The sequence below is a fragment of the Cebidichthys violaceus genome, unplaced genomic scaffold (assembly GCF_023349555.1).
Source record: "Cebidichthys violaceus isolate CVI_PGR_0920_01 unplaced genomic scaffold, fCebVio1.0.p SCAF_4, whole genome shotgun sequence".
NCBI lineage: Eukaryota > Metazoa > Chordata > Actinopteri > Perciformes > Stichaeidae > Cebidichthys > Cebidichthys violaceus.
The window spans coordinates 11,031,075-11,048,679 of NW_027176594.1; the positions used below are offsets into that span (position 1 = coordinate 11,031,075).

A 17,605-nucleotide genomic window follows, 5' to 3' on the forward strand; every position below is an offset into this window, starting at 1 on the left:
CTTTGTCTAATATTAAAATTTGTTTGATGATCTGAAACATTTAAGTGTGACAAATATGCAAAAAAATAAGAAACACGGAAGGGGGCAAATACTTTTTCACAGCACTGTATATACATATATATATGTGTATATATATATATATATATATATATATATATACCATTATTCCCCTTATAACAGAAGGCCTAACATCACAGTGGGTTCAAAATGTTGAACCCACTGATTTATAAAATTAAAATCAAACAGACGTCATTATTTCTGTGAAGTTGTGAAGAAACATAACGATGACTTGAAAGCCCCTAAAGCCCCTTTGTCAAGAGGAACCGCAGAGTCACTTAATTGTCCATGAGTCCTTCAAAAAGTACACCTCCCAATTTACAGTACATTTATAGTAATTTCATCTATTGTTTATATAAATACTGATTCGAGCAGCTTTAAACTGCTGCTTTTCTTTCAAGACGTTTGCTGTTATTTATGATATTATTACCAAATGACATCTTGATGACATCATAATAGGGGGTGGTATTGTATTGTGCAAAGACTTGGCGACAGAGTTTGTTATAACTGTTTTATATGTACACATATTTGCTTAGTGATAAGTATTCATTTCCTCAAGCTAACTTTGTTTTATGGATTTTACCTGATCAAATGTTGGCTTTAAATGGGCAACGGTATGTGAAGAAATATTTGAACAATGTTTTTTTCCAAGACTTATAAATTGCTATTGTAGCTCCATCAGATACGGTAAATACTATCAGGTGCACCTTGAAAGATAGTGAATGTGACCTTCACTAACTGATTAGCAGCCCTTTCATTTCATTTCCCAGCAACCAAAGTCAGCGGGTGCTGCTTTAGGTCACTGACTGACGTCATCACGTCAAAACAAAAAATCTGCCAAAAAAACTACATGCAAACCTGTAAGTTTCAGTCATTGGTGCTCACCTATTAATTGGGGTTCATTTTGGTAAGAAAACGTGTCCACCAAACTCAAATCGTGTTTCTTTCCCAGATGTCTAACTTTTTGTCACAGAGACACTCAAATGCGTTTAGTTTCCAACAGCTTCTGGAAACTAGTTGAACAAACACTGATAAATTGAGATCTGAGTGCAGACACGCTGATTAGCTTTATCACATGCATGTTAAGTACACATCAGACTGAAATGTGTTCACATCATGTGGGACTATAAAGCTCAGATTCGTTGGGGATCTCCATCTCCCGTTCACCAGGAGCAGGTAAGCCTTTTAGCAGCCTCCGTCGCCTTGTCATAACCATAATAAGGGTTGGAATGAACTTTAAGAGCTGAAACATGAACTTTTTCTTTATTGGCAGGAACGCGTCACCATGAAGACATCTCTTGTCCTCTGCGTTCTCCTTGGCGCTGTCTTCTCTGTTAGGGCTGCATCAGGTATGTAAATTACATCAATGCAAAGGCTTAAATATGCAGAGAATGCACACAAGAAAATTATTAGTTCTCTTTCTTTTGCAAGTTAAGTTATGCTTCAGGAAAGGAACATTTCTTGGAGCAGATTTTATTTGCCAAGCCTGGGTGTGAAGGCAGAATATGTAGTTTAAGATCGAGCGGTGAAATAACATGTAATTTTGTAATGGAATGAAATGTGTGACCACTGCAGCTGCATCTTTGGTGTCTTATAAACCCATGAAGGGTGGGCATGTCACAGAAATAAAGAATTAATCAAAGAAAATAGAATCACTGTAAGAAACCTTAAAACACTGGATGGGAAAATAAAAGTCTGTAAAAATTATCCCCCCCTTTGCTTTGATGACATAATGAATATCCAGCAAAATGCACATAAAGCATGTGAGCAAATAAGAATGAAGTAAAAGAATCGTAAGTTCATGTATTGTCTTTCTGAGCTTGTAGTCTCTGCTAAACCTCTATTATTCCCTCCGGTTAGCCTAATGTTAGCTTCATACTAATATCCATTACATTTGTGTTTTAAAACTGACAAAAGACATGTTGATTTGTGACACATATGATTGTGAACATCTTGTTTGAGGGACGATCTGTTTTGATAATACAGGCTTTCATTTTTTTCTTCACAGTGCCTCGGTCTGTAGAGGCCGTCACTGTGACAACCCGACCCACTGTGACAACCCGACCCCCTGTTACCGTTACCGTGACGGGGCTTTACAATGACACCACTGCCACATCCACCACTGTCACAACCACCACTGTTCCAACCATACCATACACAACAATGCCTTCTCCAACAACAACAACAACAACAAGCCCTCCCTCACAAAGCCAGATCATGTGTCCTGATGGATGGGAGGTGTTCCTGGGACGTTGCTACTACTCTGTGAATGACGCCATGACCTGGCCTCAGGCTCAGGTAAACACTCAACAAAGCTACAGCTCCAAACACACTGTCTGGTAGAAATATTTTTGAAAGATAGAAAGGCCATAATCTCTCTCGGTAACAAATCTGCCATAAAATTGATGGCCATCCCAGAATGATTCTGGGTGTTAAGGAATGTCTAATAATCTATATAGTGAAGTGAAAAAACTCTATAAAAGACTTTATATGAAACACATTTTAGACGTACAATCCTGAAAACACCAAAACATAAAGGAGGTTTTAATCTGCCAAACATTTAGTTGTGTCACTGGGCTTTCACCGTGTATGCATTTATGAAGTAGGCTAGTTCCAGTCAACCTGAAACATCTTGGACCAGTAATAAGGAGCAATTAGCCACACCCACTCAGTAAAACCTTGTCTTTTTATCAAATATCTAATTAAAAAGTAAAGATTTTCCACCCATGCCTAAGCTTTATGTACTATATTTGGAAGAAACTACAAAGCTTTACAAAAGGATCTGTGACACCGTCCCCATGGATACCAATTTGGAATAACACATCTATAATAAAATATGGTAACCCATTAACCTGTTGAATAGAGATTGGATTGACAAAGTAGCTGATCTTTATAATGGCAAAGGGTTTTAAACATAATTATTCAGGTACTAATTCTGAAATCTCTCCAAAACAAATACATTGGTGGAGTTACCACCAATTGCGCTTTCAAAGCTCTTTAACACCACATGTTATCATTCACTCATTCACACCCATTCATACACTGATGGCAGGGGCTACCATGCAAGGTGCCATCAGGACTATCTAATCATACATATGTTATCAAACACCATGGGAGCAATTTGGGGTTAAGTGTCTTGCACAAGGACAGATCAACATGGACTCGCAGAGCTGGGGATTGAACTACCGATCCTCTGATTGAAGGACTACCTGCTCTACTGAACCACAGTCATCCCCTTGCAGTTGTTGGAAATGCTAATCTAATAAAGGGTCATATATACATACCTAATGGGAATGTGCAACTGTTTAAAAGTTCTGGATTGAAGTTTTCTAGAAATTGTGTGCTGTGACAAAAGTCTGCATTCAGCCCGACCGGTATTCTGTATAAAGAGGTTTAATAACAATATAATAAGTGGTTATCTGTTGCCTTTTTTGCTGCTAAAAGGTAGATTTTTGTGCAAATGGAGCGCAGTGCTCCACACATTCAATACTGGACTGATGCACTGTTAAAAAAAGCTGAATTTGAAAATGTACTTTACATGAATACAGGTTCTCTAGAGTAGAGTATAACTCAATATGGTCACCCCTCTTAGAAACCATGTCCTGAAGACAGATGTTGCTTGGTAGTTTGTTCGCTGGGTCTGTGGAGTTGTCTGACTGGTTGTCTGTATCAGACATTAACTATTGTTATTCTGTCTGACGTTTGTTTGTATTCGTAAATAAAAGCTTGCACTATTTGTAGAAAACCCAAGGTTAATGATCTATTTGTAGGATTCTCTGTATTTTTTTTTTCTCTGGCAAATACTACACATTTTACTTTACAATGTTTCAGTCTTCCCTTTGCTCTAGTGACTCTTTTTACAGTCATCTAAAGGCAGCAGGTATCTGTTCCATATGCAGGACAGTTGCACTGATTTCAATTTTCTTGGCTGATTCTGATTTCCGTTTCTAGAAAAAAGTCTGACCTGCCAATTCCAATTTTCTATCGAAGAACTACAATTGACCACACGGCTATTTTTTTCACCACCGTCTATTTTATCATGGTTATTTGCATTAAAAAACACAATTCAAATGATTAGGAAATTAATTATTGTATTTTTATTTAAATACTTTTTGCATCAGTAGTTTTAATGATCTTTTATGAGCTGCTTAGAGCTAGTGTTAGGACGTTTAACAGATCATAATTCCCTCTTTATTATCGATTTTATATTGCTGTGAAAACATCTCTTTCAAACAACTGTATTTATTCACATCATAATAACCTCTGTTAACGTTAGCTGTTAGCTCCGTTATCAGCAGTACTGTGCTGGGGAGAGACTCCATGCTGTTGGCAGATGAGCAGGTCATAGCAATTACTCTGATCAGCATACATGGGTATGAATTATAATAAGTGTCTGATTTAGTCAGTTGTTCCTCCACGGCTTACCCTGGACTTGCTGTTGTGACAAATTGTATGGTTTTGTATTCACAACGTACCTATTGGCTGAGGCCATTGGAGGCAACCCTAATATTGGTAGCTTTGAGTTTGACCTCGATACGCATAAGATATCGCTTTTTGCTGATGACATTATCATATATCTAACTAATCCTGAAAGCTCCCTTTCCCATCCACAGATCAAAATCATATGGATTCGTTACTGGATATGAGGGCAACCTTGAGAAAATTGAAATTCTTTCACTGTATGTATTTGATTATTAAAGTGTCAAACATAAGTTCCCTTTCAAGTTGTCTCCTATAGCAGGGGTCTTCAACGTTTTTCAGGCCAAGGACCCCCAAACTGATAGAGAGATGGAGCAGGGACCCCCTACTATATATATTGTATAAAATTGTGTTTTATATTAAACTGGACCTAGTGCCATGTATAAACATACCTTGTTATTGTGCATTCAATACTAAGCGATTCAAATAATACACAGGCTCATATATTCATGTTTTTATTTTAAAGGTACAGTGAGTAAGGTGGCCATGTCACTGCCATTAATAAACATACCTTGTCAACTGATACCAATGCCAACATGAACATTGTCTGTCAATTGCATGATAATCATGCATACAAGCTATTCAAATTGATTTTAAACATAAATGTGAAGTAAATGTTTTTGTTTTGAATTTTTTTTTTACAACGGTATCGTCTCTTCAAATAATATTGCAGCGTTTGTCCTTGTGTCTGGGATCTTAGTCAGCTGGGGACTGAATAGGCTCTCGGTCAATCACGGGGACCTGACAGAGCCAGCATGTAACATGCGGCCTCGTGATTGGCACAGCAGTGATAAGGGCGGGTCCTCCTCTTTGTGTGCAGGAGGCATGGAGGGACAGGTCCAGGCTAGTCTCACACTGTGAGTGAATCAGTGCCCAGCTTGAGAGAGCTCCTGTGTGTCGCTGAATATGTGCATTTCTGACTGAAAGATAACATCTTCTGCCTCCATTTATTCATTCGCTACAATATATTGGGTTAATGTTAATGTGTATTTAAAGACATTTGAATTTGTGAAAAAAAACTTTAAAAAAAAGAAATTGTCTAACCAACCAAAAATTTTGCGGACTCCCTGCAGTACCTCCGCGGACCCCCCGTTGAAGATTTCTATGTATGTTTCAGTCACTTCAGTCCCATCAACACGTCTATAACCTACCGCCTATGGCCTGTAGCGCCAACTTATAACCAGACTATGCTGGAGTTTATTCAATCCAACCAGTTGAAGGAAACACATAATTTGCATTTCTTTTTTTGTGTTTCAAAGGTTTGCTTAAATTTTGCTTGACAATTGAATGGAAACATGGCTATTGACAGGATAGAGACGAGTGTGGAGACAACAAACAACAGATGTTCTGTATAAATGAGATAAAAATTAAGTCAATTTAAACTGCAGCAGACCCCTTACTCATCCAGTCAGTTGAAATTTGGTAAAAGCTGCATGTACAGTTCGAACAAGGATTCCTTACTCCTAAAATCTCTTTATGGTAAAATAGTCTGCTTTCAAAGATCTTTCAGACGTAACTCCCGAGAAAGTCGCCAGTCACCTAAAGCACTGCTATGAGGAAGGAGTCTTTATGTCTTTTGAACAGTTAAAACAGGAATGCTGCGTGACAAGTAAAGATTTACTCAGTTATCAATTATGTGACTTTTTTTAAAGTCAACCGCTGGACAGTAGAATTTACCTACTATGACTCCTGTGAAACAATTATGCCATGCTGACCAACCCCTGTCTAGAGTGTATGAAGCTCTTATGTCAATTTACCTGATCTGGACAGATCTAGACTTAGATGGAAATAAATCCGGACAGGGAACTATTGGGTCACTTCTGCCAAGAAGGTGTTAACTCTAATTTAAACTCTAGTTATAGACTAATACAATTAAACTTTCTGCGTTTATGTAACAACTCCAATACAATGCCCTTTGTTTTCCACTTGTCAGTGCCCTAAAAATGTGACATACAGTATGAGACACCCTTTCCAGTATTCATGGTGTTGTCTTTTTATGTCTCTGTGTGTTTTCATTGATAGTTCAAATCAGTGTACCAAACAGTAAAGCATTAGTATATTGTTGTAGTTTTGAAGCATTTTGCTTCTATTTGATATTTTACATAGTGTGCATCCATTTTGATATCAAACTTCAGTTTCATTCAGGAGAATGTTTTCATAGCCTGTTTTTAACTTCACATCTGACCACTGTCTAATTTCTATGCAGGAAATGTTCTGTCTTTATGAAGCAGGACCATGACCATGTGCATTCACAGAAGTCAGACGTTAATGTGTCTCTTTTTTTGTCCCTATGTGCTCTTCTGATCCTCCAGTCAAACTGTGCCATGCTTGAGTCCATGCTGGTATCCGTCCACAGCGCCCAGGAGTACGGTTTCCTACAACAACTCACCAGAAATGCTGGAAATCAAGCAGCTTGGCTGGGTGGTTTCTACCTGCAGGTACAAACCATGATGTAATATTATTAGCTATGGTGGTTTGTTGCTCTCCCTAAGATCTCTTCCTCTTTTCTCCCCGTTAAAGGTTTTTTTGGGGGCAGTTTTTCTTGTTCTGATGTGAGGGTCCTGGGACTGAGGATGTCACATGTGTACAGATTGTAAAGCCCTCTGAGGCAACTTTGTGATTTTGGGCTATACAAAAATAAATTGAATTGAATTGAATAGTACTCTAAAGCGCCACTAAGAAATGAGGACTGGGCTGAGAGACAGGAAAAGGAGCTGAATTTGTTCAGGAATTCCTGGAATAACATGTTTTGAGATGTGTGTTTTCCAACTTCACACTTGGCTACTTATTTCTAGATGACCTGAGAGTTTGGAACACCTTGCTGTATAAATATGCTTCAACAAGGATAAACGCATTTATTTGAAAGTGTTGAAACTCCTTTAAGCATTAAGATTGTTCTTGCAGAGACATTTGCTAACTGCTGCATGACTTATTAAGAAATAGCCTGAATCCCATTTGGAGCACTGAAGCTACCATGGTGATGAAACACCATGAAAGCTGTGGAGCTTTCTATCAGGGCCACGCTGCACACCCTGAATCACATTCTGTTCAAAAGACATTTTTAATAAATGTCCTCAGTAAGACCTCAGTGTAGCTTTGGACATGGTTGACAATACTGTTTTAATCATTTGCCAAGAGCTTTGCTTTTTTATAATTTTTTCTTTGAAGACAGTGCAAAGTCCTGTTGGTACAACGATAAACAATGATGGAGCTGGGGGAGGGGAATAATATTCAGAGAAAAAAACTCAAATTTAAGAGATTGAAATCATAAATTTACAAGAAAAAAACCTTCAATTTTCTCTAAGATTAAAGTCATTAATTTCATGCTCCTAAATAGTGTTATCATGGTAAGGATGGCCTCTGAGTGAGGTGAAGGTCCTGAAAGATATACATATCTTTCATGTTCTTTTAGGAATGTAAATACATGCTAATGTAATGTATACAAAATGTAAAATAACAATTTAAAATATTTTGCACATTGTGGCTCACGCAGTGTTTAATGGTGGCGTCTGCGGTATGATGAGCTTAATCCAACCTTACAAAGTGAAGCAATGTGTTTTCTTTGCTTTGTTTCCTTGTTTTGTCTTTTAATCTGTGACTTTTTTTGTTTATGTTTTTTTGTTTTGTTGAGTTTTTTCTCACAAAAGTATGATTTTCTAAACTCTAAAATGTGTGGGTTTCTTCTCGTAAATTTACATCTTTAATCTCAGAGAATATCTGAGTTTTTTCTTTGAATATTACCCCCCTCCCTCAAATCTGGAATTATGGGTATTTGCTAACAAAGGCAACAAAGAGAAGCTCAACATGAGGAAGTGAAGGTGAACATGAGAGTGTTTTCTCTCTGTGTTGTTGCTTTACTGTCATTTCTTCAACTGTTCTCGTTTTAACATGTTGCTAGTTGATCTTTATTTCATCATGTTTGTTGATTGTTATTTTAAATTAGTCTCCACTGTGCAACAAACCATCTATGATAATCTTGTGCTGACCCTCCAGGACCAGTGGTTATGGCTTGATGGTTCCTGGTTCTACAACAACACCTGGAGCAGCGAATCCCCGGACAGCAGCAACCCCTGCCTGTTGCTTAATTCTGATGGTAAGAAAACACACAAATGAAGGTCCCAAGCTCTTAATAATACAGCGTTTACGTAGGTTTTACAGACCACAGCAGTGAGCTGCCTGAAGGCCTGTAGCCAGTAGAAAGCGAAATACAATAGGTCGGAAATCAATCACTGTCTGACCTCACCCCTTTAAATATGTACAAAGATTTCCTTACATGTTAACCTATGAGAGAGAGTTAGACCGTGAACGTAGCCGAAGGGCAGGCTTCATGTCGACTGTTAGTGAGTGTGCCATGGCAAACAGACACACACAGACGCTGTGGTATTTGACAAACTGAACCGGCTGCACATCATGCACAGTGTTATTGCCTGGGGGTTACACCCCCACGTGAGGCCCAAAGGCTTCTTGATACTCCTCTTTGATGCCCAAAACTTCCCAAAAATAAGAAGAAAAGAGAATATCAAGGCAGAAGGCATTTTATAAAAGCCCTGCATATCATACCTAAAAAATGTAGGAAGAAAATTGTTGAAACGGAAAGGGGAGGGGTCAGAAAGTGATTGATTTCTGAGGGAATGGCCCAATGTTGAGAATGATTGAGGTCATCACACAGATGGACTTCTTTTTCAGAATGAAACATCAGAGCTTGCAGACACTTGTGTGAGTTGAGGCATTTATTATCTGCATAACGCTCTGCTCCATTATTCTCATGGCCTATTACTAATCTTCTCTTCACAGAGGCATGGAGCAATTCCCCATGCAACGCCGATGGCTATTCCTCCATCTGTGTGAGAAACTCCAACGTCCGTGAGTCAATTAAGTTTTTTGCATGACAGAAAAACATATCAGGGAGGTTCATAGTGAAGTTACAACGTCTCAGAAGATGCACTCAGAAGAAGATAGAGCCTTACATTATCCTTCATCGCTGTAAATTGTAGGACATGTATCATTTTCTTTTTGTTTGACATTCACAGCACAAGACATGTTGTGTCCTGAAGGCTGGATAGGGTTCCAGGGCCGCTGTTACTACAAAAACGGTGAAGATCTGAACTGGGCGGAAGCTGATGTAAATACACAATATAATAGATAAAATATGCAGACAGTAGAGAAACACAAATTCAATCAATTATGATCAAATACATTTTCTCATAATTTATGGTCCGTGACATTATTTAGTTTTTTTGCTGTGTAGTTTTGTATTGTGGCTTGATTTGATGTTTCATGATCTGACACAAACTGATTTTTCAGCACTTTCTTAGAGAAACAAGTCCTTCAAATCACAGAGAAATGAGAAAATACATTTTCTCAGTTTTAATCCTGTTAATTGTTCATTCACATCTCCTTTTATATGGCAAATATATGCAACAAAAAAAATAGCTTATCAGTATCAAAGTATGTTTTACATCCAATCTGTCTTTTTTCTTGCGTACAATGGTTTCAAATGTTTGATGACTCATCCTGCACTCAGGGGCATTTACAAAAAAGTTATCCAATCAAATGACACTGTGGGCAATTATCTAGAAACAGCGTTCATCTAAAAACTGCACTTCACTGTTTGTGGATGTAGTAGGTAACAGAGCAACAGGGAGAGAGACAGGAAGAGATGTGCGTTATGACATCAGTGCGCAAAAACTTCAGTCATTTCCAGGGTCAAATTCTTTCAAGGGAGACTATGTTGATTTTCAAAGCTAATGACTCTCTAACTTCTGTTTCACTGGGACAAAACGTTCCTCCACCTGCTTATTGACAAACAACTAAATAAAGTTGCCCTTTTGTGAATAATGTCAATTCATCCATCCATTCATTGTCTTCCGCTTATCCGGGGCCGGATGGCGGGGGCAGCAGGCTTAGGAGGGTACTCCATACGTTCCTCTCCCTAACAACGCTTTCCAGCTCTTCCTGGAGAACCCTAAGGCAAAGAGATATACAGTCCCTCCAGTGTGTTCTGGGTCTACCAGGGTGGCCTCTTACCAGTTAGACGTGCCCGGAAAACCTCTAAATGGAGGAGTCCAGTAGGCTTCACACGCCAAACAGCCCCAGTGCATGCTGAAGGCCACGCTCTAAAGAAGCCAACAAAACCACATCATCTGCAAAGCAATTCTGAGGTCCCCAAACTGGACACTCTTCTCCCGCCAGCGGCACCTTGAAATCCTGTCTATGAAAATCATAAACAGGATTGGTGACCAGGGACAACACTGGCAAAAGCCAACACGCACTGGAAACGTGTCTGACTTTATGCCGAGTTTGCAGACACAGCTCTCACTTTGGTCATTCAAAGACCGGATGGCTTGTATGCAACAACCCTGAGACTCCCTTGTAAGCTTTCTCCTAGTCCACAAAAAACATGTGACTGGATTGGAAAACTCCCATGACCACTCCAACAGACCTGCAATGTTAAAGAGCTTGTCCACTGTTACACTGAAGGTGTGTGCCAGCCAAGACAGCCCAACAATGTCCAGAGCCACCAGCATCTCAGGGCAAATCTCACCCACCCATGGCACCTTGTCGCTGAGGAACTTTTTGACTACCTCAGCAACCTCTGCCAAGCATATGAATGGGTCTTCCTCCGAGTCTTCAAACTCTGCCTCCTCTACAGGAGACGTGTTTGTTGGGTTCAGGAGTCCCTCAAAGTACTCTTTCCACAATATCCCTAGTCAGAGTAAGCTGTTCTCCTCCTTTGGCCCATGGGGCTTGGCCGGGCACAGCCCGAATAATCTTCATCCCACCACTCGCAAGGATAGGCATTGGGGTCGGGTGCAATGTGAGGCAGGCAAGGGCGGGGATCAAGGCGTGCTGACCCCTGGCAACGCAGAACAATGTCAAGCATTGAGGTAAGTGCACTAAGCAAGCAAAACGATATACATCTTGGCTAGTATTTTATTGGATGGAATAATACTTTTTACTGTATTTAGAGTTAAGAGTTATTTTAGTAACATTAGCATCATATTCAGCTTGGTAAGGAGCTATTTCTTCAATCTGCTGATTGGACTAAATCCATGTAGCGTAGTTGTTAGCTTGCTAGCTATCCTTCTAACCCTAGCTACAGACACCAAGTAACATATGCTTTATAGTTAGATGCTTTGAACTGCACTCTTCCATGTTGCTTTGACAATGCTGTATGGGAGGTCACTCTCTTAGTATATTTTTGAACACTGGGAGGACTAAAAGTTTCAAAGGGAGGGAATGACATGCACCAACATGCAGCACCACCAAAACAAAGAACAGAGAGAAACTGGGATTACAACACACTCAGATCGAGTGTGTCTTCATTCTCTACTCACAATACCACTCAGCTATATCTTTAAATTGCTTATTGTTGTTTGCTGCTATATTATGTTCAAAATCGCATATAACATGAAATGGGATAATTAGTGACTGTGGTCCTTTTTGCTTCTGCCCATAAGTGTGACAATAAAACAGTTAATGCAGGTTTGAAGTCATCAGACAGTTGAAAAAGAACTCTTCTAGCCTAATACAACAGACACACCTCACACAGTCAAACTGAGATAACTATTTATTTTTTTATTCTTTTTTCCTCACACTTCACTATCTTTCCTTCTCTTACATCTCTCACTTCCTTTCTTCATGCATCCTTACCTTCATCTGTTACCTCTGTACCTCTGTACCTCTTTATTGTATGTGTTCCTTTGCATTGGTTTGACCTCTTTGTCTCGATCTCCTGCTCTATTCTATCCGTCTCTGTCTTCTTTCTGTCCTCCAGGCTTACTGCGCTGGTCTCGATGCCAGCCTGGTCTCTGTCCACAGCCCTGAGGAGTATTCCTTCCTCTATCAGCAGACTACTGCTAATGGATTCAGCCCGAACTGGCTGGGTGGATTCTACCTTGAAGTGAGATGACTAAGCAATACATTAAGCATGAAGATTTTCTTTGTATTATTGATTTACAGAATTTTATATATTCTGTCAATCAAGTGTGTAGAGTATATAGTGTTTATATTCTACATATTGGCATTTTATTATTCACTTTGGTATTAGTATTGACTTTCATTTCTGTAGCGTAACTGAAACATTTTACAGAAGAGAAGCACTCCTGTGCTTTTTACAATTCAATCCAAATATGCTACACTATACAAAATGCAACCTAGCTAGGCAACCAATCGTTAGCAATTTACTTATTATTAGCCTGATTATTTAAATAATTTGATGTATTACGCACACTTAATCGTGAAACAGGCTAACATTAGCTTAGCTGACTATAATCACTTTCAGTATTGTCACCAAGTAACAATCAAGGACAAAAATAAATTGTTAATTATTTAATTAATGGGTTAAAACAAGTCACAATAAATAGCAGTTTGACATCATGAAAAATATTTAAAAATTGTGTCCCTTACTTAATTATTAACTGATAAATAAAGCAAACTGATCCCCCATAATGGGTTGCGAAAGTTAATATTAACGTTATAGCCAGCTAACATAATCTTAGCCTGTTCCACAAATATATTGTTTGTATTATGCCAAATTATTTGAATTTGCAAGCTAATAATAAGCAAAAGACTGACGCTAAGGCTGTGTTTGTAATCGCATACTAACATACCACATACTGCCTCCTACATACTCAGTCAGTATATACTGCATACTGCCTACTAAATTAAAAACTAACTATGCCGTTACCATTAGTATGTTCACATTGAAGTATATTCAACCAATAGGTTTTCTCTGCATCACATGACTATATCAATCACGATATTACTGCTCCAAGCTACTGTCAAATGAAAATTGTTAATAACAAATGTATATCAACATTACCTTTTCCACTCATTTCAAAATGTACCAGTTTTATTGTAGGGCAAATTAAAAATATTAAATATTTTAGTGTTAAATAGGTTTTCTACAGTACATAGTATATATGAGCTCTGACGCTTTTCCTGCTAACTGTACCTTAAAGAGTAACTGCACACTTAAACATGTTTTTAAAGCTATAAAGTAAATGCTATGACTGTACTGTGATGAAACACATCAATGCTGGGGTTAGTATTGACATTTCTTAACAAATGTATAAAACTCTGCATCAGGGTTGAAAATGACTCAAAACGCCTTCTACTGTTCTATATCAGGCTTAATCTTCGAAGGCCAATTCTGAGATAGAGTCTACCGTTTGGGACTAATCTACGTCATGAAACAAGAGAATGGTGACACCCTCTAATCAGACCCCCCCAACATCTGGTAAATCAGTGTTAATGATTATCTGGAGATAGCAATATGCTTTCCAATGCTGTGACAAGAGTGTATAAATTAAGCATTAAGTTGTTACATTTTTCTTATTTAGCGGCTGTCTAGTTCGCTAGCTAGCGTTAGCTTACTACTACCACCATGTTTTCAAGCTAACTGGTTCCCCACAGGGAGGAGAGCAAACAGAGACAGAGGGTCCAGGGGTTTGCACTAACTGAATTTGAGTTGTTACTCTGTGATGGTCCATCTCCGAAGCGTGTGTCCACTTTCCTATTGGCAAAGCAGTCTGACAGTGGTGAAGAGTGAGGCGGAGGGACCACAGGGTGTAATTCTTGTATCATTTGTGGTCTGATTAACTGTAAATACATCAAATTCAGAGCCACATCGCTACGTCTGTTTCCAAGCTACTCTAGCTGTCATGGTTGTCGACGCTGCGTCAAGGCTTTCATAATCTGGAAGTGTGCGGGTTTCATCTCCTAGCCCCTTTATCATTCCCAATTGATTCCGTTGAGTATGTCTCATTATTCTTGCTAATGTGGTTTACATCCAGGCATTTGTCGTGTACACAAAATACACATCCTCAATACTACTATTGGAACGCACTACAGACTCACTTGTATGTCATACTTATTATCAGGAATGTCAACCATTAATCTGTCAACTGCCAGAATATTTTTGACCGTTTACGCATGTCGACCTATAGGTAAATTTACAGTCTATATGCTTGAGTAATATATTAAGAGAATCAAATATACATCAGCACCGACAGGATTTTTTGGTACACATGTTAACTAATTGAGCTATTCAGACAGGATGCACTGTGAGCTCTGCAGCATGGTCTCAGCTGGACACACACACACACACACACACACCAGGCCCAATACTGCGGAGCCATTTCAAACACAGCCTTGGGTCATTTCTGCCGTGTGCATCACTTTTTAGAGTTCCCTGGAAACAGTTTCTGTTATCATGTGTGCTGCTTGCAGCACATTTATTTATTTAATAGTGCTTTCTGAATTAGCTGTGCATTGAGCTCTCAGGGCCACCATATGTTTCCCTTAATTTTAGTCTTTATACTATGCAAAACAATTGCCCCCTGTTGTAAGCCCCGCAGTGAAGGCACAGACATGAAAGTGGTATCTATCCTCTTATTACACTCAGCAAAAAAACAAATAAGCGTTTTAGAAAAACACACACACATTTTAGAAAAACACACACACTGGCTTTAGATACTAATGATAATGTCACCAATACTGTTGCACTTTCACTCCAGAAAGTAGGGTGGATGTGGCTTGATGGTTCCTGGTTTTATGAGGGATTTTTCACTGCGCTGTCCCCAGTCAGCACCTATCCATGCCTTACAACATACTACGCCGGTAAGGAACACACTTTTCAGTTTCATCCAACCAAAACATGTGCTCCTGGTCATGTTCTAAATCAAACTCTAGCTTATAAGTGCTGTAAAATTAATGGTTGGTTTATGGTGTTGAGGGAAAATAATGATTTATTTTACGATCCACCATGAAGTAGATCTATGAATTATATATTTATTTTTCTTCAGTCGATGCAGGATGGCTTTAGCCATTTTTGCAAAGACCCATATGTTCTATTTAGGACATGCAGACATGTTATATTTTAGTATCTCTCTCTCTTTCTTTCTTTCTTTCTCTATCTCTCTCTCTTTCTTTCTTTCTTTCTTTACAGATGGCTGGAGCAATTACAACTGTGATCAAGCCTGGCCCTCAGTTTGTGTGAAGAATACTGTTGTCTGAAGGATGCACTTAAAATCTGCAAATCCCACAGGACAGACAGTAATGTAATATTTGAATACATCAAGTACACATTTTACCCAAATGTGTTCTTAACAAAATTAAAAAGTTCTGTCTTGTGCTAATTTTCCAAACAAATTAAAGATTAATTTGTCATCCCAGAGTTTCCGACTGGTTACCTTTTCATTATATCACGTAGGGATTTTTCATTAACGAACGGTTCTTCCCTGTATCTCACTATGCCCTGCAGTAATACAACTGACAGACTCTCAGGTTATTATGTCCAGTTATCTGTTTTAATGGAACCTCTCACCGTGTGTTGTTCCTATTCACCTAGCATTAGGGTTAGCATTACCACAGCTACCTGTGCCTCTCCATTGCAGAGCAGCTGATCATTCAGAAACAAGATTAATTTACTTGTTCCCTAAAATGATCAAGACGAATCCTGGAATTTACCCATTACTACCGATAGCAACTTGAAATGAAAGTAATGTTGGCGTTACCTTTACAGCAATTGGTGATGTTCGTTAACGCATAACTTTTTAAAATGTCAACATGCTAGTCTGCATGTATTTGTAGTTTGTCTCAGCTGTTGTGTTTGCAGCTTGTCCAGCTCTTAGTGGATCGTAGTTGAATATAGTCCATACATCTGTTTCTGTCAGTAACATCAGATGACATTATGCTTCCTATTAATGTTTGATTGATTGATTTGTATCTTGGGTATTAAAAACAACAGCCATGAAAACCTTAAGGATGCTTAGTTAACCTAGAGGTTAGCACATTAAAAGCGTAATGATACACTTATTTTCAATGTGGTCCTTGGTGTTAAGACGGTACATCATTATGCATATACTCATCGCATCGATAACATCAATCTAGATATGCTTTAAACCAGGTGGTATTCCCTCAATTAAAGTTCAACAAGGTCCAGTTAGTGAGGATTTCCTCATGCAAAGGTTCAGAACATCACAGTAATGTCTTAATTGCGCTGTGATTTAGTCCCATATATATTGAAGCAGCCCAACAGTTGTATTAACATCTGTATGTAGTCAATAACTGACTGTCAAATCAAATAAAGAAAGTTCACTTGAATAAAATTTCAACAATATTTATTGTCAGATTTCAAATTGAACTGGATGAATTATAAATAATACATACTCTAATAATGAATAAATGCTCTTCTCTCACTTCAAGTACAATAATAGCTGGATTAAAGAATAACTGACATAACAGAAAGCGTTGAAAAATGTGCATCTTAAAATTAAAACTAAATATTACAAATAATAATTTAACTGATTTGTCCTGCAGCTTTAAATTCAGTTCATTCATGTGTGAAGTGATGTCCATCAAAAAAAACATGATAATATATTTTTTTCATCATCGATAAATGTGTGTGCAGCAACTTTATCTGTGGTTATTAAACCACTTGTTTCAGCTCTATTATCTCTGTTAACATCATTGTTGGTCATGAACTAATGTGTTAGGATTCTGATCATGTTGAGCTCTTAGGTTTATTTTCTGTGCCTTCATTTCAGATGTGAGTGGGTACGTTTGCTCAAAAGAGTTGTGCTTTGTCTTGTAGTGGCACTTCACATTACCGCTTTTAATTATCGCCACAGTCTCAGAACATATGAGACACACTCGTTTTAAACTGCCCGTGGGAAGAATGAAGATATAAGAGTCTGTCCATTCTTGGTTAAAGACTGGTCTCTCTGACCACTTTCCTTTTTTTGGAGAACGTTATGTGAAATAACGTCTGACTTGTGTTATTCTCCTTCTCTTGGTTCACTCTCCTCGTCTCTCCCCGGTGTGTGTAAATCTCACTTGAGTCGGGAAACTTGGCGGAATACACATATTTGATTGGCTGAGCAGCATCACGTGATGTGATTTACAACGCATGTAATTGGTCTGTGTGTTTCCTGCGCTGCTGAAAAAGTGCCGTAAAGGCTGGAAAAGCTGCGCTGGTTAAAATAGAAGCTTTGTCAAAATTTAATAATTTTCAATTATCTATCGGTTTTAGGTCCAGGGTCCGGATACAACGGCGTCTGTGTCC

General features: G+C 38.6%; 1 protein-coding gene across 1 annotated transcript; it reads left to right on the top strand.

The window, feature by feature from the left end:
* Nucleotides 1–1,332: 1,332 nt before the first annotated feature.
* On the top strand, nucleotides 1,333–15,715 carry LOC137885194 (macrophage mannose receptor 1-like). The gene is made up of 9 exons (XM_068727351.1): nucleotides 1,333–1,406; nucleotides 2,066–2,355; nucleotides 6,849–6,974; nucleotides 8,530–8,629; nucleotides 9,331–9,399; nucleotides 9,567–9,658; nucleotides 12,314–12,439; nucleotides 15,057–15,159; nucleotides 15,488–15,715. Exons 1-9 carry the CDS (start codon nucleotides 1,343–1,345, stop codon nucleotides 15,553–15,555), a joined length of 1,038 nt encoding a protein of 345 aa, XP_068583452.1. The 5' UTR covers nucleotides 1,333–1,342; the 3' UTR covers nucleotides 15,556–15,715.
* The last annotated feature ends 1,890 nt before the right edge of the window (nucleotides 15,716–17,605 follow it).

Excerpts from the sequence above, each read along its gene's own strand:
- LOC137885194 (XM_068727351.1), top strand. The coding sequence starts at position 1,343 with ATGAAGACATCTCTTGTCCTCTGCGTTCTCCTTGGCGCTGTCTTCTCT. Across the intron at positions 1,407-2,065 it reads CTCTGTTAGGGCTGCATCAG|TGCCTCGGTCTGTAGAGGCC; the intron begins GTATGTAAATTA and ends TTTTCTTCACAG. Across the intron at positions 6,975-8,529 it reads TGGGTGGTTTCTACCTGCAG|GACCAGTGGTTATGGCTTGA; the intron begins GTACAAACCATG and ends CTGACCCTCCAG.